The 23,476-nt window shown below is 41.7% G+C and overlaps 1 protein-coding gene and 1 long non-coding RNA gene across 3 annotated transcripts; one reads left to right on the top strand and one right to left on the bottom strand.

The window, feature by feature from the left end:
* The first annotated feature begins 5,023 nt into the window (after positions 1-5,023).
* On the top strand, positions 5,024-12,336 carry LOC125261552 (SE-cephalotoxin-like). Its single transcript, XM_048180106.1, has 5 exons — positions 5,024-5,123; positions 7,279-9,897; positions 11,455-11,591; positions 11,705-11,823; positions 11,997-12,336. The coding sequence occupies exons 2-5, from the start codon at positions 7,290-7,292 to the stop codon at positions 12,121-12,123; spliced, it is 2,991 nt and encodes a 996-aa protein (XP_048036063.1). The 5' UTR covers positions 5,024-5,123; positions 7,279-7,289; the 3' UTR covers positions 12,124-12,336.
* A 2,210-nt stretch (positions 12,337-14,546) lies between these two features.
* Positions 14,547-18,927, bottom strand: LOC125261548. Of its 2 annotated transcripts, none has more exons than XR_007183361.1 (4): positions 17,923-18,927; positions 16,996-17,242; positions 16,499-16,626; positions 14,547-15,416 (listed from the first exon to the last, which is right to left on the bottom strand). It is a non-coding gene; the product is annotated as an uncharacterized LOC125261548 (long non-coding RNA). The 2 variants fall into 2 exon arrangements; XR_007183360.1 differs by having other exon boundaries at positions 16,996-17,135; positions 17,923-18,183.
* Between the last annotated feature and the right edge of the window lie 4,549 nt (positions 18,928-23,476).

Raw genomic sequence — 23,476 nt, 5'->3', positions numbered from 1 at the left:
CATTTTTTCCACACAGAAGTAAAATCAATTAAAATAGTTAATAGTAATACCACATACAAAACTGTAAAGGGTCTACTTTTATGTGTGTACACTCCCAATAACAATAAAACTTTTGTAAAATTAAAACAAATTGCGTGCGCTTTCTGCCATCTCAGTCTTTCTTCTGTTAAATGAAGTCATATCAAAAACGTCTCGGTTATGTATATAACCTTATTTCCCTGAATAAGGAAAGAGACGCTGTGTCATAGGCGGATGACGTCACTTACCAGGACCTATAAAGCCTGCCCCAAAACACACACATTCAGCTTCTGAAATACTGAAGCAAGTTTCTTACGGGCATGCTGGGAGTATGGCAAGGCAATGCAACATCTCGTTCAATATTCAGTGAACTAAGGTTATATACATAACCGAGACGATCCCTTTCAAGGGAACTTGCGCTGCGTAATCACTATGGGAATGACAATCCCAACGTAGCCATATGAGCAAGTGACCGTTCGTGTGTAGCCGAAGCACACAACTCACAGTCACACCTACGCCCCTGGAGTGGAGCCGAGGTCTAATTCATAAAACCTCTAGCTCTGAATGTATGCGGTGAGGACCAGCCTGCCGCATCACAAACATCTTGCAGGGAAACCCTAAAATAAAAGCCTTAGAGGCAGCCATACTCTGAGTCGAATGAGCTCTAACAGCCAATGGTGAAGGCTGTCCAACTGATTCATAAGCGAGTGAGATAGCCTCGACCACCCACTTGCTCATTCTCTGCTTGGATGCTGGGAGACCTTTCCTAGGTGCTCAAAAACACACAAAGAGTTGATCAGATTTTCTCCACATGGCAGCTCTGTGGACATATGCATCTAGTGCTCTAACTGGGCACAGCAGATTTAACTTTTCCTGGTCCGAGGACTTAAATGGAGGAGGATAGAAGGCCTGCAGCACAATAGGTATCGCAGTATTAGTGAGGACCTTAGGAATGTATCCCGGTCTGGATGAAGGAAAGCCTTAAAGGATAAGTCCACTTTTAAATAAACTTTTGCTGATAATTTACTCACCCCGATGTCATTCAAGATGTCCATGTCTTTCTTTCTTCAGTTGAAAAGAAATTAAGTTTTTTGATGAAAACATTCCAGGATATTTCTCCATATAATAGACTTTAATGGAGCCCAAACGGTCCAAATGACAGTTTTGCAGCTTCAAAGAGCTTTAAACGATACCAGACAAGGAATAAAAGTCTTGTCTAGTGAAACGATTGGTCATTTAAAAAAATAAAAAAGTTTAAGTTTTATAAGCACAAATGCTTGCCTTGCTCTGTTCTGCGATGTGCGTTCATGGCGTCACGTAATACGCAATTGCGTTGAAAAGGTCATGCTTGACGTAGGCGGAAGTACTGAGTCAGTGTTTACAAGCTGAAAGTGCAAATACTAAGACAAATGGCGTTTACAAAAAAAGCTAAAACAACTAATGGTTCTTCCATCCTGTGTTGTCAGTGCCATCAGACTATCATACCCTTCTCCATCAGAACAAAAAGGGGGTCGCACACCGGACGCAAAGCTCGGTGCCGCGCAGCGTCGCGTCTCTGACAACTCACAGGTATTGCACACTGGCCGCGCACATTATATACGCGTGAGCTCAATTTTGAATCGACTCCAGATAGAAGAGCTGCAAGCTAGTCAAGCTGTTTAACTAAAAATGTAAAAATAATGTATCTTGGGCACCGAGGACAGGCGCTGAATGTCACCGCCGGTGTGCATACACTCATAGAAAACAATGCGTTCGAATTTTAAAGATGTGGCACGGCGCTGAGCTTTGCGTCCGGTGTGCGACCCCCTTAAAACGCTGTTGCTCAGTAACGGTGGAAATCCAAACAGGGACTCAACGACTGATTCTAAATGGCGGGGTTGAAATGGTCCAGTCGTGGCAACATCGAGATTCTTCCTCTGTTGGCAACGGTTGGCATTTGCCACATGTGCACCACCACGTCTTGTTATGCTTGAAAGGTGTGTGTTGCCACAGCAGTCTCTTCCTCTGTGTATTCCGGTTCAAAAAGGTAGGGCAGGGGGAAAAACTCATCTTCTCCTTGAAGTTCGAAATCGTCCAACATTGTTGTTTTACCTTTTTTAGTAAATGGCATTTGAGTATTTGCACGTTCAACTTGTAAACACTGACTCGTTACTTTCGCTTAAGTCAAGCGTGACCTTTTCAACGTAATTGCGTATTACTTGACGTCACGGACGCACATTGCAGAACAGAGCAAGGTGAGCATTTGTGCTTATTAAACAAACTTAAAACTTGTAAAAAAATGACGCTTTTACGGCTGATGTTTTTCGTGTTGTTGTGCACACTCACATTGGCGCCCTTTGTAAACATCAGCGATAATCGCGCACGATATTCGTCCCGGTATGTACAGGCCTTTAGTCTTTAATCTAGAGTGAGGGACAGCTAACAAGATCTGTTTGGAGGATTCCTGCTGGAGTTATATTTTTATATAAAAAGGAGCTTGACCATGCATAATACAATCACAAGAATTTTAAATTGAATTCTAAACTTGACTGGGAGCCATTGTAAAGAAATTAAAATTGGTGTTACATGTGATCTCTTTGGAGACTTAGTTAAAAGCTTGGAAGCAGCCTTTTGAACCACTTGTAATTGTTTCAGGGATGAATTACTAAGACAAGTAAAAAGAGAATTACAATAAAGGCAAGAGGAAATAAAAGCATGTATAATCATTTCCACCTCCACTGTGGGCTCAACTGACCTCAGTTTCGCAATGTTTCTCAACTGATAAAACAACCGTGAACCAGAGAATTAATATGTTGATCAAGACTCAAGCCCTGTCCCATATGAACACTTAACTTATGAAAGGTAGTTTTAACTGAGTGAGATAAGGGGCCAGGGCTGGATTTCCCAAAATCTTCTTAACTCTATGTCGTTCTTAAATTATACCTTTAGCTGTACCTTAACATTAATACGTGTTTCCCGAAATGTTCCTAGTTATTCTGTAAGTCATACTTTTGTAAGGTTGGTCTGGACCACTCTTAGCTATACCTTATCACTGTTGACAGTCAATACGAATATAATTCTGAAGCTGTAATACACCCAGTGTTCAAAAAGGATTTTACTCCCAGTTCACTGGCCACATACTTTTATTTATTTTGAGGAAGATTTCGTAAATCCAACAGCTCTAACTGCCGTGCAAACTCATTGCGCAACAAAACACATTCACTTCCACATATTTTACAATCGTAATATATTATAAAATTCATGATATAGTTAACATGTTTGTGACTATTTTGAATAAAAAAAAAAAAAAAAAAAAAATATATATATATATATATATATATATATATATATATATATATATATATATATATATATATATCTAAACACAATACCTACATGACTGTCATCTGTATGACGCATCTCCAATGAATTAAAACTTTGCTCTAAATAACGGTTGCCTTAAACTCAGGCTGATGGGGGCTCTAGCATCCCCACAATATAGATAAATTACAATATAGATTTAGTTTGCAATTTAAATTACTTTTATAACATCACATGAGTCCTGATAAATGCAATTTCTACTGCTGTAGTGCTTCTTTTTATAAAGAACACTTATTTCTCACATAACGCAGTGAAGCAGACCCTGTATAGAGTGAATTATTGATTCTTGAGCCATCGATATCAACCAATTCCTTTATAGAATTTATACAATTTAAAAGAAAGTGTCCGACATCAAGTTTGGATATTGTAAATAAACTGTACTTGGGTTTTACAACTTCCCATCAGTGGATCCCTGTTACACACACTAATCATTCAAGATTTATATATTATTTTTGCACTTTAAGTATATTTAAGTATATCCGTTCCACACCCGTAAGACCTTCGTTAATCTTTGGAACACAAATTAAGATATTTTAGTTGAAATCCGATGGCTCTGTGAGGCCTGCATAGCCAGCAGTGACATTTCCTCTCTCAAGATCCATTAATGTACTAAAAACACATCTAAATCGGGTCATGTGAAATCAGCCATCACTAAATAAGTTGTTTTTTTTTTTTTTTTTTGGTGCATCAAAAATATTCTCATTGCTTTATAATATTAATATTGAACCACTGTACTCACATGAACTGATTTAAATTTGTTTTTAGTACCTTTATGGATCTTGAGAGAGGAAATGTATCCAGTGGAGCCGATGGTAGGAGGAGCCAAGGCGAAGTTGACGGGCTAAGATGGACCGTATGGGCGCTGCCGGTGTTTGCGCAACCTACAGCTCAACATCATAGTAGGGACATCCTGGAGACGCCGCAAGGCTGCAAACATCCGGCAACGACAGGGCTGGAGCTCTGTGGTGGTGGCGATGACACGAGACTTGACAGAATGACAGTAATCTTAACACAGTCCACGCAGGGATAGTTCACCCAAAAAAAATGTACTCACCCTCAAGCAGGTGTATATGACTGCTTTCAGACGAACACAATCCGAGATATATTTAACAATATCTTTAGTCCACCAAGGTTTATAATGGTTGTGAATGGGGGGCTGCATTTTAAAACAAACCAAAAAAATGCATCCGTCCATAATCAAAGTGATCCATACAGCTCCAGAGGGTTAATAAAGGCCTTCTGAAGCGAAGGGATGCATTTTTGTAAGAAAAATATCCATATTTAAAACTTTATAAATTGAAAAAACTAGCTTTGGGCAGATGACCGTATGTGTACTGGGCAAGTGTTTTTTTTGTTTGTTTGTTTGTATTTTGCCATACAATGAAACCAATGAAAGATATTTGAGCTCTCAGATAACTTATGCCAAGGTCTCAGCACTTGCCTAGCTATAGCTTGTTCACAAACATAGCTAGGAAAGGCCAAATGGAGCAAATTTCAAAGCTTTATACTCAGACACCTCAAACCTGTCCCAGCAATCCACAATGATGTTGTCTGTCATGATAGACTGAGCCATATCATCAAAAAATATGGGTCATTGCCATGTTTCCATTGACTCTATTATGAAGCTTTGTCCTTTTTTTTTTAAACCTTGCCTTCCTCTTCTTCTTGTCATGTGATTCAATAGCTTTAGTATAAATAGCCCAGTGTTGGTTCTAGCCTTTGTCTGGTTGTGATCGTGTTTTCTGGTGAGTTTTTCTGGTGTTTTATTCTTTTTCTCTTGTATCTCTACATTTGTTTTTCCTAAAATAACCGATTACTCAAATCTTTTCAGCACCATGTAAGTTGTAGTCAGTGGCTTTGACAACATTTAAGTGTATTCAATTTTATAGACATTAAGTTTTTCATCCACACACAGGTGGGTAGAGTATACAAAACTACTGAAGTAAAAGTACTTAGAAATGTTTACGCAAAGTTATAATCTTAATTGTTACTTGAGTAAGAGTAAGACAGTATCTAATGAAATAACCACTGAAGTAGCTACTTGCAGTTTTTTCATTGGATACTTTTTTAATTTAAATTATCATAATTAGATATTTTTGCAATGAACACAGGAGAGATGAACATTATTTCTGGCATTTCATCTGTAGCACCAATATGTCCTTTACTTTGTATAAAAATAACATTTACAGCATCATTTGGAATATTAGAAAATATCGGAATAAAGTGAACCTGCAGAGTTTTGTGTTCAAAGGCAAGTTTAAGAGGAAACCACTGACATTGAGGGAAAAAAGAAATTGTTCACGCGCTCGCGCTCATGACTGCTACTGAACATCTGAAACAATCAAATGCATACTGAACAGGGCTGGGTTTCTCAAAACCTTCTTAACTCTACGTCCTTCTTAAATTATTCCTTTGGTTGTACCTTAATGTTAATACATGTTTTCCGAAACGTTCTTAGTTAAGTGTACCCAGAGGCGAACTGACACTAAGTGGGGGCCCCAGGCAAAATTAATCAATGAGGCCCTTCTAAAAGATTTTTTTTTTTTTGTTAAAATACCTTGACGTAATTATACAACATATAACGTAGTCAAAACACATAACAGAACAAATTGTTTATTGTTTACAAAATTCGTCAACAAATCTTACTAATTAAATAATGTAAACTAAATGTTTTGATATTTATTTATATTATTGCAAGCTGGATAAACTAGGTACTAATTTTATAATGTCAACTAGTTGATATTTCGGGGAAGATTTCGTAAATCCGACAGCTCTAACTGCCGTGCAAACTCATCGCGCAACAAAACACATTCACTTTCACATATTTTACAATCAGAATATATCATAAAATGCATGATATAGGCTAGTTAACAAGTTTGTGAATATATTGAAGAGAAAAAAAAAACGATATAAATGAGATACCTATATGTCTGCCAGCTGCATGATGAGTCTCCAATGAATTAAAACTTTGTTCTAAATAACAGTCCCCTTAAACTCACACTGATGGGAGCTCCTCGCCCCCAAAATATAGTGTCCTGATAAATGCAATTTGTGCTCTTTATAAAAAGAAGCACTTCAGAAGTAGAAATTGCATGTTTCTATCCCTTTAAGAAAAAACCCTGGGAGGAACCATCCCCCTCTGGGAGCAGACATTACTATACATACTATCGAGTTATATAATGTGTTGTACTAATTATGGACATAATGATTTATGTTTATTTTTCACCAAATCAAACCAACAACTTTTTTTTTTTTTGCAATCAAATGTTTATTGAAAGGAAAAGAACAAAATATTACAAGGCATTTCAAAATCACAAAAGAGTAAAAAAAAAAATGTAAATATACCTATATAACACATATACATAAATTAAATAATAATAAAAAAAAAAAAATAATAAAAAAGGAAATATACATACATATATAATACATGGAGGGGAAAAATATATATATAAAGGGAAATTACTCAAGTTCAGAAGCTAAAATTAACAAGTAAGCATAAATAAATAAAAATAAAAAATAAATAAATTGTCTTAACCAGGCTTTCAGTGTCTTCAGCAACAGTGTTCCAACTACAGGGAGTCTTTTCATTTGCGCCATTAACTCGAGCAGGGGATAATTCTAAATAGATCACATCCAGAAATGTAAGAATCCAACATTTAACAAAGTGAATGAGGTTTCCATCTCAATGCAATCATCTTTTTAGCAGCTGTGAGGCCAGCTAGTTCTATGCGCTTATGCTGAATATTAGTATTCAACATTGTTAACTTATTCAAGAAATCCTCTGTAGTGCAGCTTTAACAGCAAATAACGGGAGAGTGTGTGGAATTAAAAGCAAATGACGCCAGGCCAGTGCCATTTAATACTTCTAATTACACATTCAATGTATTATTTTTTTAACAGGTTTAGCTGTCATGGCTACTGGGAAGACTTTCTTCACTATCCTTTATCTGCTTCTATATAGCTGTTTCTGCACAGCTGAAATTAGCATGAAACAAGTCAGTCAAGTGGAGAAGGGCATGGCATTCTCTAAAGAGTTTCTCCAACGGGTCAATGATGTGGCTGAAGTTTTAAAAAAAAGGACAGATACAGCTCGTGACTCACTCCTCAAAGTCCTCAATATCTTTAGTTCTCTTGGCAAAGTCGCAGTAGTTTTTGGCTTTATCGGGTCATTCATTAGCTTCATCCTTGCATTCATTCCAAAATCTAATCCAATGCTTGAGTTCATGAAGGAACAATTTGCCGAGGTTAACCGTAAACTCAACTCTCTCTCCATACAAATTTCCACCCTGCAAACAGAAATGGAATGGACAAACTATGCAAGCAGTTATGGTAAAGACGAGAATGTGATCAAGAACTCCTGGGCCAAGTTAACAGAATTCATAAAGTCTGCTCCTGCTGCCTCCACAGAGGAACAGAAGACCAGGCTGGCTGAGAGGTTCACCAATTTCTATGAAGACACTGGCACAGAGAACAGTGTTGCTAATTTCTACAGATACATCACTGAGAACAATCCTGTCAGCTTGAATAAGAATCTCCTACAGCTCGTCATTGAGAAATCCAATGGTAATTTTAATGTCCTGGTGCAATACTCCACCTACTTCACCACTCTGATGGTCTCAGGACTGAAGTTAAACGTGTTTTATTACAAACTAAAGGGCTATGATGCTGAAGTAAAGGCAAAAGAAGCAGTCACACAACTGTCCAACACTTTATCAGCCATACAGGATGCCTTGATTGAGTGTGCCGACGACTTTGAGACATGGGCTCAAAAGGACGCTGTGAAACTTAGCAATCAACGTTTCTCAAGTAGCAAAGACCTAGTTACAGATATTAAGAAACACTTAGAGAGCAAGTTCCACTGGTTCAAATGGATAGTAATTGCCCACTCAAAAGATGCTGAAAATGAGTTTACCTTTGGACAGTCAATTAACTTTGATGCTCAAGAAAAGACATCAGTTCACATAATTCATAAAGAAAAGGGCTCTGTTGTTGATCAAAGCACTAAGGACAACATTAAATCCAGTTTGCAAAAAGAAATGTCAAGTATGATCAAAATAGAGTGTATAAGGATGAAGGAGGAGCTGCTCAGCAGGTTTGGTGCTAAAGTTATCAGCCACATACAGTTTCTTCATGCTGTTTATATAAGATCAGATTATGCACAGACAGATGTGGCAGATATTGAGATGAGCTGTTTCTCCCGCAGAGACTTTAATTTCTTCCTCAAAGGAAATATTGTGAAGCCTCCCTGCTCAGATGTGAATTGTAACCATGGAGAATGTAAACCCATCAAGGGCACCACACAAGGATTCTGTAAGTGCCATAAGATGTTCCACGGTCCAGCGTGTGAGGAAAGCATCCAAAATATAATTGACTATGCAGCTCTTGAAGGTGAAATTGATGGCATGGTCTATAAACCAGTCCCTGATCTGACAGCAATTTATTTTAGTGTCAAGGATCTGAAGGATTACACTAAAGAAATAGTTGAGTCTGTCCGACATGAGATCCAGTGGACACAAACCATTGTGAAATACAGCGACGTGATTGAGAAGTTTCGCTACATCGATACATTACATTCTCAACTTAAAAGCAGTGCAATAACCAAACGCCACTATATTTCTGAAGTTGGAGCTCAGTTCACAGGGGGACAGTCTTTCCAATTTTATCTTTTACTCTTTCACCACATGATGATGGGCACTGGATTTGGAGTCAAACAAAATATTCTGGATATGTTTCGCATGTCGCTGGTCCAGAAATCACAAAGTCAGTCTGGTGGGCTAGAAGAGTGCTCAAAAAACTACAGTGACAAGATTGATTATTTTGTGCGCTACATGTTTGCCCTTGAAAAGGAAGCTGTTTTGGCTTGGTCAAAATACCTACTGGTCACTGAAAAATCAAAGGACATTGATAATGTTAGGAAGTTATTTCAGGACTATGTCTTTAAGCAGTGGAAACTCCTCCATGAAAATGGATGTGGCCCTCTAAAGGCTGCGGATCTTCAGAACAACTACTGCGAGAAGCACTACCACAGCACAGCCAGGCAGCAGGTGAAAATGAGATGTGGTGGATCATACAAGCCCTTCCCCGAGATTGAGGTGTGCTCTGGAGGGAAGTGGAGTGCCCTACCTGTGTGTTACGCTGAGCAGGTAAACGGACGAGTCGAGTGCAAATCTGAAGGTGGAGCCACTGTCTGCAAGGCCTCGTGCTCATTTGGCTGGGGCTCTGCCACACACCCTAAGCCAGCTCAGTACAAGTGCTCAGAGTCGCCCTGTCCATCCTTCATACCACACAAGTGTAACGACTGCACACATAACAGCGTTTGTAAGGACAATGAGGTCTGCACTCGCACCTTTGGCACATGTCGTGACGCATGCCTGGTCAAACCCTGTGGTGTGAACGCCAAGTGCTCCTCCTTCAATCACGGCAGGAGCTGCACCTGTGTGAGCCCATGGAAAGGAGACCCATCCTGGGGCTGCAGGAATCAGGACCTCCAGTGGATTCAGACCGGAGGAGTGCCTAGCAGTATGAACACTCTTTTACTTTACACAAACTCACATTAGAATCTTAATTTTAACATGTTTAGTCCACGCTTTCAAATTAATAGACAGCATCACAAATATTACACCTTGAAGCACTTCAGCACCGTTATGACTGAACTTCTTCTTACATTTCCATTCCGTACCTGATCCCATGTAATGTAATTATAAAATCATGTAAATGAATTACAATGAAATTCACTGATAAGCACAGAAAACTGTAGGACAGGGCTGGGTTTCCTGATATAACGTTGTTTCTTAGCGTGCTATGAAGACTATACCTTAACTGAAGATATACCTTCTCTAGGCATATCTAGTTGCTTATATCTATATCTTCTTAAGTGCGACATTACCAGGAGCTGTCCTTGAATTGGTTGATATCGATGGCTCGTGAATTGATAATTCACCCTTTACAGGGGCTGCTTCACTGCATTATGTGAGAAATCAGTGTTCTTTATAAAAAGAAGCACTTCAGAAGTAGAAATTGCATTTATCAGGACTCATGGGATGTTATAAAAGTAATCCAAATTGCAAACTAAATCTATATTGTAATTTATCTATATTCTGGGGGCACGGAGCTCCCATCAGCGTGAGTTTAAGGCGACCATTATCTTAGAGCAAAGTTTTAATTCCTTGGAGACGCGTCATGCAGATGACAGACATGTAGGTATCGCGTTTATATCGTTTATTTTCATTTTTTATTCAAAATATTCACAAACTTGTTAACTTTATAATGAATTTTATGATATATTCAGATTGTAAAATATGTGGAAGTGAATGTGTTTTGTTGCGCGGTGAGTTTGCACGGCAATTCAGAGCTGTCGGATATACGAAACCTTCCACGAAATACATAAAAGTATGTGGCCGGTGAACTGGGAGAAGAATCGAGTAAACTTTATTGTGTATCTGATATAAATAAAACACTTTGTCAGATTATATAATTGAAAGGGTTATTGTTGCAGCTTCTGTAGACATCAGTGTAATTTGAATTTAGCAAACTATAAATGTCTTTTTTTATGCAGTAGCCTGCATAATTCAAATGTGTATTTAAATGTCTGAAACCTAAAATAAACCTGATGAGGTTAAAAACACTGAATAGTTGTGACACGTGACAAGTGCGGAGCGCGCATCTGTCTCTGGTTCAGTGCTAAAGCACATTAGAATTTAGCAGTGAATCTTTGCATTTTATTCTTTGCCCTAATCCTAATCGAACACTGGGTGTATTACAGCTTCAGAATCAACAGTGATAAGGTATAGTTAAGAGTGGTCCAGATCAACCTTACTAAATGACTCACAGAAGGTATACTTAAGCAAGAACGTTTCAGGCCACACGTATATTTACGTTAAGGTACAGCTTAAGGAATAATTTAAGAACGAAGTAGAGTTAAGAAGGTTTCAGGAAATCCAGCCCAGATCATCTAGGGAAAAAAAGCTCTTGTGCACTTTGTGCTCACCTAACACAAGAGCATTGTATCTTCAAGCTAGACGAAGCTACTCTCAAATCATGAGGCTTGATTAACCCATAAATCCTTGTGGTTTACAGATGCTGTTCGTTCTAAAACACAACTTGTGGTATGCAGAGCCATCGGACCTGACAAAGGGTGGCACAGTGGATATCTAATGGATCAATACTGCATGTATGAATGGAACTGGAGCGAGTATTGGGATAAAAGCTATGAGGTACATTAGGGCAGTACATTATATTAATATTTAAACACTACAGATAACAAATGCATGCATAGTCAGGGAAATGTTGCCTCTTATCTTTTCAAAATGAATGTATTAATCTGCAGATTCTGGTTGATCCATGTAACGGACGTGGCTGGAAATGGATGGAGGGGACACAGTCAGACATGGTCATGTATGAAAGAGCTCCACATTTGTATAATCATGTCAAATTCTACGTGTGTAGGTTAGTGCCATTACAAATACAATACATAATACTCATTTTTACAAAACCTTTATGAAATGCATGTTTGCAGACTAACTGAAATTTTTTTAACCCATATCAAAAATGTTTTATTGAGATTAAAATCATGTCACAACTGTGATGGTGGTCTAATGTTCGCTTTTTTTGCCCAATAGTGCGAAGAGCAATGGATATGTAGGGAAGCTTTTCAACACACGACATGGCTTTCTGTGCCACATTCCCAAGAAGTCTGATACCAGGCATGCAAGTTTCTATGTTCTGGTTCCACAGCCATGTATCTGAAGACACTTTTCTATGATTCACTGTTTAGTGCTTAAGTTTCTCCAGTTCATTTTTCAAGCTGTGAACTGAGGGAGGTGCTGTATACTAGTAGTCTGGGTAAACCCAGCCTGATCTGCCGGCGATTTGATTTCGCTCGGCAACTCAGTCTGGAAACCCGTGCATTCATTTCTACTGCTCTCTGTTACACTTTTGCGGGAACCAATCACAGACTGGCTTATCCACTTTGCTCGCTATTGGCGGGTATAACACGATGACGATAGAGAAGCGACGGCAAGCAGCTTTCAAACTCTATCTGATCTACCCGTCACTCCAAAAATAACAATGCACAATCACAGTGACGCCGATTGTGTTAAGCATTTACCTTATCTGAGAGAAATGTAGCAGAGCGTTGATCCGACAGTCTCTTCATAGGAAGATTACAAACAGCGATTAATGACACACAATGATTCTCTGCTGTTATTTTGGTGGTTTGCTTCACGATGTGAGTACAGGACTCTTTTACTTCAATGCCCCTTAATGGTAGACAATATTTTTATTATTTGCTCTATATGTTTAGTCTCCCTGCTTCTTGAATTTCGTGCCTCCTGAGCTGACTGGAATTCTTTTTGGTTGTCATGACAGTGACGTAGTTTAGGGCGGCTATAATCCGCGTTCATTTACACTGAACCAGAACAGTATCAGAGTCGCCTTTTAGGGTGTTTTCACACCTATGGATCGCTTGTTTTGTTCCGAAACAGTGACTAAATTTGTTACAATGTTGCATTTTCTTCTTGGTTCGGTTCGCTTTCACATGGCAACATTTCAAAGCGTACCAAAATGCGTTCAGACAAGTCACATGCGAGTACAACTGTCCTCTCATTGGTCAGAGTTTTCACTGCGTCATCCATCAAAATAATGATTGACAAGCTAGCTCCATGAGCTTATTGTGGCTTTATTTGTAACTGTCGAGACACACACAAACACTTTATAAATGTAGCCGTCTCTCCCGCTGTTAAATTATATACTCCATTCATATTAATACTGCGGCAAATTCAAACGCGCGCTCTTTCTCTCTCTCTCCGTCTCTGGATTTCCCAGCGCTGTCTAGTAGGCGACCTGTTGTCAGTGTGTCTGTCGAGAGAGACCATTTGAATTTTATAATGAAGCAGAGCGGGAATTGAGACTTCGTCGGGACAGCATTCTCGCACGGAGAAGTGTAATTACACAACATAGGCGCTCGTTGGTTTTCAGATATGGTAAATAATGTGCTCACTCACAGAATCAGACATTACTGCTTTTTATATCACATTTTCCGTTATGAAAATTATATCATTTGATTCGTTGGTCCGTTAACTGGGTCGATTGCTTTCACATCTCAAGCGAACCGCTCTAGAGTTCGTTTGAAAGCGTACCGAGACCACCTCTTCAAGCAGGTCTCGGTACGCTTGTTTGGTCCACTTTTGGTGCGCACCCGAGTGCGATTGCTGCTTTCACACCTGCCCAAACGAACCGCACCAAAGGGGGAAACGAACTCTGGTACGATTCAACCGAACTAAATGAGGCAGGTGTGAAAGCACCCTTAAACTCTCGACGATGCTGAATGACTTCTTTATTTAGCAAACAAATTGCTCGAGTGGGTGTAAATACCGATCACTTTCATGTTTTTTTGCACAACCTGCAAAAATCGCTTGATGCCATTGCTGCTTCTGCAAACCACGGATCAATGCTACAAACCAATACAAACTAAACCTGCATCTCAATCAGCTCCCTAGTTCCCTAGGTTGTGAATCAGTATATCATGCAAGTGAATGTGGCTGATTCCCTGATCAGTGCCCTGACTACTGAACTAGGGAGCTGATTGAGACACACGGTAAACCTGTCTGGAGTTTTCGCATCGCTCTGCAAGTAAGTCACCCGGATCGTTGATCTGATTGGTTGAAGGACTATCCAATTGCGTGACTAATGCTCGTTGATCACGCCTCTTGTGCAGTAGGAAATACATAGCAAACTCACCAGACCAATGTTCAATTTTAAATTGAGCTTGGTCTGGTGATAGCCAGACTAGTATACTAGACCAAAATGCACACATGGAAAGGAGTTTAAACATTTCGTAAGTGGTATAAACACATGCTTTTTGTTAGTCATTTTATTTGGTTGTTTTTCAGTGTGGTATTTTTAAAATTAAAAAAGTTCTAAAAATGTATTAGACATTGAAATTTGATGAAAGTGGAGTACATTTCCACCTGCAGGATGTTATGTATGTTTGCAGTAAAATTCAATGTTCTCTGCGCAGTCAATACTATAAACTCAATGCCATATAATGTAAAATTTGAGTATGCAAATTCCAATGAAAAATAAGTGCTTCAATAAACGTTACTAGATGCACATTGGGTGTCTTTCTTCAGTGTTACAGCTCAAAATAATGGTTGCGGCTTAACCCATATGAAAAAAACCTGTATGTTTCATATACAGCAACCATATATATTCTTTACTCAAATCAGCCAGAATTTCCTTATGTGTTTCATATAAGTCCAATACATGTCATATACAAAATCAGACCGATTATGGCCACTTTCATACTAAAAAGCACACATAAAACTTGTATGGGATTTTTAGGTCATATATGAATACTGCAAAATTCTTATATGAGTTTTACATGACAACAGTATGCAATAGTATATGATTTTAGTAGAAAATGTGTATGAATATCAGTAAATTTCCTATACAAATCATTTAAAATTCTTGATTGAATCATATGCAAGTCATATAGGATTCATTTAAAATTTTGCATTATTTGCTCATATGAATTTTATACAGATTATATGTTTTTAATAGGTAAATTGTGTGTCTGTTCTTCAAACTTTATATGTTTCCACCTAATACCTCATATCTCTACATATAATTATCTTTTATGATTTCAGTAAATATTACAATATCTCTGCATATACAAATCATATATGATTTCAGTCAATTACTTGCACAAATTTACATTAGAAATACTTTATTTCAACACAATCAACAAGACAATCAAATTATACTCCACAAGAGTAATTTAAAATTACAACTTGATATCAAACTGAACTTTGCGAAGGCAAAACACACACACACAAACAAACACACTCCAACAACAACAACAACAACAACAACAACAACAAAACATCTTGAACACACTGTCACAGCTATCAATCATCAAAGACCATTAAGGTTTTCAGATGTTTTTGTGTTTTCTTCCCTCTAATTTCAGTAAGTTTGGCATTAATTGCTGTACCAATGCTGGCGGTCACCACATGAGGACACTTTCTGCAACGTTGCTCCTGTGAGACAAACAAATAAAAGGCAAAACATTGCTGATGTTAGGACAAAGTTGCCCACAGTCCATGACTACATATTAAGTTAGACAAATCAACAGCAGCATGTTTGGGAATCTGGACTTCCAAATGGAACCAGAAAGTTGTGAGTTTGACAAGAATTGCTACTATTGTGGCAAGGAGCAAGAAACTTATTATTTCACTTTGAAATGAAAATTATCCCAAGCTTTACTCACCCTCAAGCCATCCTAGGTGTATATGACTTTCTTCTTTCTGATGAACACAATTGGAGAAATATTAATAGATATCCTGACACATCCAAGCTTTATAATGGCAGTAATATTGATCAATGAGTATAAGGCTGAAGAAAGTGCCTCCATCCACATCCATCTATTATAAACGTACTCTACACGGCTCTGGGGGCCTAATAAAGGCCTTCTGAAGCGAAGCGATGCATTTGTGTAAAAAAATATTCATATTTAAACAAGTTATGAAGTAAAATATCTAGCTTCCACCAGACCGCCATCCATATTCAAGTTACGAAGAAAGTGTAAAACTCTTGCAGTTCACAAAGCTTACACTATGTCCTACACCTTCCCTAATAAACTTACGGAAAAAACTGTAACTGACGTGATTCCAATTTACTTCGTAACTTGAATATGGATTGCGGTCTGGCGGAAGCTAAATATTTTACTGCATAACTTGTTAAATATTGTTAAATTTTTAACACAAATGCATTGCTTCGATTCAGAAGGCCTTTATTAAGCTCCCTGGAGCCGTGTGGAGTACGTTTATGACGGATGGAGGCACTTTCTTCAGCCTTATATTCATTGATCCCGTTCACTGCCATTATAAAGCTTGGATGCATCAGAATATTTATTAATATTTCTCAGATTGTGTTCATCAGAAAAAAGAAAGTCATATACACCTAGGACAGCTTGAGGGCGAGTAAAGCTTGAGCTAATTTTCATTTGAAACTGAACAAATCCTTTAACCTAAACTTACTCCCACTGGATCACATTGAATATAGTAATAACAACAACAACAGGGTTTCAGCACTTCATTGACTAGATAAACGAGTACACTACCTGTTCTGCTGGAAGGGCTCTGTAATTACTCTGTGGCAAATCCTGTCCCATCATCCAAGTTATGTGACTGATGCTGACAAACAGAGACTTCAGGGCCATCTTCACTTCATTTAACAGATTTGGTAGCTCTAGCAACAAAAATATAGCAAAATAAAATATGATAAAGCAATCTCTTACACCTATTTACTATGTGTACATATGGTCATCTAAGCTGATGAATTTAATGTTAATGATGCGTTTTACAAAGCCATCATGCCAGATGTTAGAGGTTGGAAAACCTTCAGGTTTCTTGTCATATACTTGATAATGCATTTAATTACCAATAATTATTAAATTCTTTGTCTTAACTTTACATAGCAAGTTGAATAATAATATTTTACAAAAAAATTGAAAGTTTGAAGTGCAAAGACAGTAATAACTACTAAAGTAATCCACCAAACAGTTTGATAACTGGCTGCTGATTCACCACAACAGTAAAGTATGTGCATTTTTCTTACTTTTTTGTCATCGTTTCTCAATTTTTCGTTTTCCTCCATTTTTCAGCCTCTTCTGAGTCTCTGTCGAGGTTGTGCTTGATACTCATCAACAGTAATTAATTTCTCTGTGGTTTGGGAATCACTGTCCTTTTCCTTTCGGTCTGTCAAGAAACAAGAAACAAGAGATGGAAATGATACGCATTCATTTTCTTAGATATTTGTCTTCTTTCCTCAATAAATGTAAACAGATGAACATAAATGACTGTACCTGAAGGGGAGGGAGGCAGATCTCAAAGGAGATATGTTAATACTTTATTTTAAAGGTCCACAATTATGCATGTTACACACATACACACTAGTAATTAATGATCAACTTAAATAGGCTAGTAAGGGCATATTAGCCGTTATTTAAACCATATTTTTAGTGTAGTAAGGTACTTCAATTAAATAAACTGAACAATAAGAAGCTAGTAACTATGTTTAATCAGTGATGGTTTAGTTATAAATTGCTAAAAGTTGTAAAGTGAAAGTTAGATTCGGTTTATTGACCAGAATAAACTATAATTATCACGTTCACACCCATGGAAAGAAAGTAAGGCCTTGCAAAACACAACAATTAACTTTTGATTCAGACATTTCCATAAATCATATGAATATCTCAAATTGACACAATCAAATTAAACATTAATAGGCAGTAAACATTAATAGACACTAATATATAACTCTTTATCTCATTTCATGACACAATTATCACATTTACTCGTGTTAGCTTTAGCCCATGTGCTAATCAGTTCAGCTCGCGCTGTGTGCACGCGGCCTACTCAAAACGGCTCAGAAATTAATCATTTTAGAAACTTCAACATGTAATTTACATTATTAATATCTGGAATTTCACTCCCTAAAGCAGAATATAATCATATCTTTATTCACACAAGGAAGATTACTCACAGTGCTTCAACACGCTGGGATCCGCTCAGTCTCTCTCTCTTCTCTGTCTCCGACGACATCACTTCAGGCTGACGCGTCGACTTCAAAAGCTCAACTTTCAGTGCACTCATTCACATTTCCAGTTATATCAATGGATTTTCTGGAGAAACTGTCTGGTCTGTGCTGATCTGCTCTGACTCGCTCTCATCTGCTCACACTGAAAGCAGCACCGGCGAGACCAGTGAGCGGGACTTATGAATGCGCCGCTACTATTGGCTCTTAGGGGTGTCTCTCATTGCAGCACGAATCAGGGATTGGATGAATCTCTTTTTCTTTTGGAATTTGTTTTCCTTTTCTTAGGTTACCCGGGTTACACATCAATTAATCTGGGCCAGAATCAGATCTGATTTCAACCTCTTTTTAAAGTCTTTAAAAGTTCAATGTTACCATAATTGTTACAGCCACACCAGTTCATTTGTGTGCGTGTGTAAACTTCTTGCTGTTTTTTGCATAGTGCATATTCCTGCAGAGCGGCTGAATTCTTGATTTTCTTGATTATTTCCCATTTGTAAAAACTTGCTCTGTTTTATAGTCACACTAGTGTGGGGTGGATGTGTCTGTTTTGCACTCTTGATATTTTAGAGCGTGACCCCTTCGTTGTTGTGCACTTTTTTCTGCACAGTGGTTTATTTGTAGTTTGTACCTTTTAAAATTTTAAATGGGATATATCCATCCAGTGAATTCCTACAACTTAGGTTTGGGTTTGATTCTAATGAATGTATATTCTGTGATGATATAGAAACCACAGATCATCTATTTTTTCATTGTATGTATGTGGAGGCTTTATGGTCTGATATTCATGACTGGCTTTATCCAAAGGTGCCTCACCTTGGAAACTTCACTCTAAAGGACATCACTTATGGACTTATAATGAACAGTAACAAAGATGACTTCCTGATTAACAACATTCTTATGCTGGGAAAATTTTATATACACAAATCCAAGTACTTGAAGGTGAAACGTACTCGGTTACTAACGTAACCTCGGTTCCCTGAGATACGGAACGAGTACTGCGTGTGGGAAAGGTCTCCCTTTTTCCCCGCTGCTGAAGCCTTTTCAATAACGCAGTGTAACTGCATCGTCATTGGTTCACTCATAGACAAGTTGTTGAACCAATGACGGCGCGGCATAGCTGCGCGACCTATGGCGACCAAGCGCGCGAATATTCCCGCCGAAATGGGCGGGGTTAGGGGCTATATAAGCAGGCGTTTCGCCATAGGATTTCAGTGTAATCGACTGAAGCGACGACCCTGAAGCCGCAGCCTCGTGGCACGGCAAGTGACGCAGTACTCATTCCGTATCTCAGGGAACCAAGGTTACGTTAGTAACCGAGTACGTTCCCTTTCGATACTTCACTCGTACTGCGTATGGGGAACGAATTCAACCACGCCGTGCCACGGCTGGGAACGATACAGCCTGATGTTGGACACATGGGAGTGGGTCCAAAAGACAAGCGAGAAGGCAAAGCCTTAATCGAACCCTAGTTACACTTAAGGAAATAATCCCTGGGGTTGTGTGAGGCGGAACTCGCCAGAGGCCGCTTAATCACACCGAAAGAACCCGAGCTTGCAAGGTCGGGACATCGAGATGATAGAATCTGACAAAAGTGGACGGCGAAGACCAGCCGGCTGCCTCACAGATGTCTTGAATGGAAACTCCGTTGGACCAAGCCCACGAGGAAGCCATTCCTCTAGTGGAGTGGGCCCTGACTCCTATGGGGCAGTCTGCACCCAGTGAGGAGTAGCACAGGTTAATAGCGTCTACTATCCAACGGGAAAGGCGCTGTTTTGAGACCGGAGACCCTTTGGTGCGGCCACCAAAACAAACAAAGAGCTGATCCGACTGCCTGAAAGGCTGCGATCGCTCCACATAGGTCCTCAATGCCCTGACTGGGCAGAGTAGCTCTAGCTCTCGTTCATCCGCCGAGGGAGGAAGAGCAGAAAGCGAGATGACCTGAGCTCTAAACGGGGTTGAGAGCACCTTAGGAACGTAGCCATGCCTAGGTTTCAGAACGACCTTCGAGTCTCCAGGCCCAAATTCAAGGCATGCAGGGCTCACAGAGAGGGCCTGCAAATCGCCAACGCGCTTAACCGATGCCAGTGCTAACAGCAGAGCGGTTTTTAGCGTTAGGGGCCTGATATCGGCTGAACCCATTGGCTCAAAGGGGGCTCCCTTTAAGGCCCTGAGGACCAACGAGAGGTCCCAAGTGGGAACGGTGAGGGGGCGAGGAGGATTCAATCGCCTAGCACCCCTCAGGAAACGGATTATAAGGCCGTTACGTCCCACTGATTGGCCAGCAATGGGAGCATGGAACGCCGCGATGGCTGCTACGTAAACCTTAAGAGTAGAAGGGGTGCGCCCCATTTCCAAGCGTTCTTGGAGGAAAGACAGTATGAAGGATACGTCACTCTCCACAGGGTCTATGTTGCGTGAGGAACACCAATCAACAAAGACAGACCATTTCTGGTCATAGAGGCGTCTCGTGGACGGGGCTCTAGTCTGAGAAATGGTATTTAGGACGTCCCCGGGGAGGCTGGTCGGCTCCCATCGAGGGACCAGAGGTGCAGAGCCCAAAGCTCCGGCTGTGGGTGCCAGATCGTTCTGTTTGCCTGAGAGAGGAGGTCCCGTCTCAGGGGAATCGGCCACGGGGCTCTCAGGGAGAGCTGGAACAGCTCCGAGGACCAAACTTGGTTCCTCCAGAGCGGGGCCACCAGAAGGACTCTGTGTTGGTCTTCTCTGATGCGCCTGATGACCTGAGGGATGAGTGCGATCGGAGGGAAGGCGTAAAGGAGCGTGCTGGGCCATGTATGGGCCAGAGCATCGACTTCCTTCGAGAAAAATGTTGGGCAATGAGAGTTGTCTTCTGAGGCGAAGAGGTCTATCTCTGCCCTCCCGAAGAACTCCCAAATCTTGAGGACCACTTGGGGGTGGAGCATCCACTCGTCGGAGGGGATGTTGCTCCGTGACAACATGTCTGCGCCCAGATTGTTCCTGCCAGGAACATGAGTCGCTCTGAGCGACTGAAGCCTCGGAAGAGCCCATTCCAGAAGACGTTTCGCCAGAGCGCATAAGCGGCTGGACGAGAGACCGCCCTGGTGGTTTAAATATGACACCACTGTCATACTGTCCGATCGGACTAGAACATGACGTCCTGTCAAGTGAGCCTGAAAAGACTGAAGGGCCTTCATCACTGCTAGCATCTCTAGACAGTTGATGTGTAGACGGCTTTCCTCGTGACTCCACGAGCCAAAGGCCGGTCTGCCCTCGCACACAGCGCCCCAACCCGAGTTGGAAGCGTCCGTTGAGAGCACCGTCCTTCGTGAGACCGCCTGTAAGGGTACTCCGCACTTGAACCACATAGGGTCCATCCAAGGTTTCAGGGCTAGAAGACAGGCCTGATTGACTTTGAGACATAAGCGGCCATGCCGCCAGGCGCTGGGAGGAACCCGGAACTTCAACCAGTACTGAAGAGGCCGCATCCGAAGAAGGCCGAGCTGCAGCACCGGGGAGGCGGAAGCCATCAGCCCTAGTAGCCTCTGGAAAAACTTCAGAGGGAGACAGGCTTTGTTCTTGATTGAGGCCGTGAGCTGCTGAATCGTTAAATCACGCTCCGGCGAGACTACTGCCGTCATGCGGACTGAGTCGAAAACCGCCCCTAGAAACGAGATTCGCTGGGTGGGGCACAGCGAGCTCTTGGCTAAGTTGACCCTGAGACCCAGACATTGTAAATGGCTGAGGAGCACGGATCTGTGGTGTTCCAGCTCGGCTCGCGAACGGGCTAGAATGAGCCAGTCGTCGAGATAATTCAGGACCCGGATTCCCATTTGCCTCAGAGGGGAAAGCGCCGCGTCCATGCACTTGGTGAAAGTGCGAGGAGCCAGAGACAGCCCGAAGGGCAGGACCGTATATTGGTACGCCACTCCCTCGTATGCGAATCTCAAGAATCGTCTGTGACGGGGGGCTATCTGGATGTGAAAATACGCATCCTTCAGGTCCAGCGAGCAGAACCAGTCCTCGGGGCAAATGTGCGCGAGGATCTGTTTCAGCGTCAGCATTTTGAACTTCCGTCTCATGAGGGAGTGATTCAAAAGTCTGAGGTCTAGAATGGGTCTGAGACCACCATCCTTCTTGGGGACCAGAAAGTAGCGGCTGTAAAAGCCTGACTCGCTCTCTGTCGGGGAAACTATTTCCACAGCTCCCTTTCTTAGCAACGTCATAACTTCGGCTCGGAGGACATGAGCGTCGTCCGGATTGACCGAGGTTTGAAGCACCCCGCCGAAGCGAGGGGGGCGTCGTGCAAACTGGAGCGAGTAGCCCTGGGTTACGATCCCCATAACCCATTCTGACACATCGGGAGTTTGGCCTGGAAGACCTGAAATATGGCCATTGTATGGAGCGCGGAGGCAGCCTGGCCCGCCGAGGTGTAAGCCCGTCCAGCCAAAGTAGAGGTGGTCCGACAGGGCTTGGAAGGAAGGCCCTCTTGGTCTTCCATCCCACAGCCGCGGGAGGGCAGAGGTGAGCAGCCACCGCTTCGTCTAGGGGTGGCAGGTGCTCGTATCCCTTCTCTTCGGCGCCGTCGACGGCGGTGAGGGCAGAGCGGTGCGTTGTGTGAAGGCTGAGTCGCTCTACCCCGCTGTCTCTTCCTGGCCGGTTCGCGGGAGGAAGGAGACGGGAGGGCGCGAGCGGCGAGATCGCCCTCCGTGAAGAAGGCGACCCGCGAGCGCAGGGAACTGAGACTCATGCACTCGCAGTGCGGGCATGAGTCTCCAGCAAGCGCGCCGTCCGCATGGGGCTTGCCTAGGCAGGCGACACACTCGCTGTGACCGTCGCTATCGTGCAGGGGGGCCCTGCACGTAGCACATGAGTGACGGGGCATCGTGAGACGCCGGTGCCGTGAAAACGGCAGTTGGGTGGCTCTTTGTAGAGCGGCGAGGGCCGCGGAAGCTCTTAGAAGCGGTGAAAACCGCTGAAATCGCTCTTTTAGAGCGGCGTTAAGCCGCGGGTGAAGCTCTCAGGCGGCGCGCCGGATGGCGGCAGGGGACGCACAGGAAGCGGCCGGGAGCGGGAAGCGGGAGGCGGCGGCTCGACGACGGAGCAGAAGCTGCAGTCAGTGAGGGCGCCGGCGCTGTCCTCAACCGGCGAGTCCAGGCGAGTCCGCTGCGGGAGCCTCTTCAGACGGCGGCGAGAGCTGTCAGGAAGGCGGCGAGCTTCTTCGGCTTCAGGCGGAGATCAGCGAAGAGAAGTAGAAGTCGTCGCTGAAGGAGAAAACACTGAAATCCTATGGCGAAACGCCTGCTTATATAGCCCCTAACCCCGCCCATTTCGGCGGGAATATTCGTGCGCTTTGTCGCCATAGGTCGCGCAGCTATGCCGCGCCGTCATTGGTTCAACAACTTGTCTATGAGTGAACCAATGACGATGCAGTTACACTGCGTTATTGAAAAGGCTTCAGCAGCGGGGAAAAAGGGAGACCTTTCCCATACGCAGTACGAGTGAAGTATCGAAAGGGAACCAA

This window comes from Megalobrama amblycephala, unplaced genomic scaffold, assembly GCF_018812025.1.
Source record: "Megalobrama amblycephala isolate DHTTF-2021 unplaced genomic scaffold, ASM1881202v1 scaffold430, whole genome shotgun sequence".
NCBI lineage: Eukaryota > Metazoa > Chordata > Actinopteri > Cypriniformes > Xenocyprididae > Megalobrama > Megalobrama amblycephala.
Note: the sequence above shows the minus strand (reverse complement) of the source record. Positions and strands in the feature narration are given on the sequence as shown.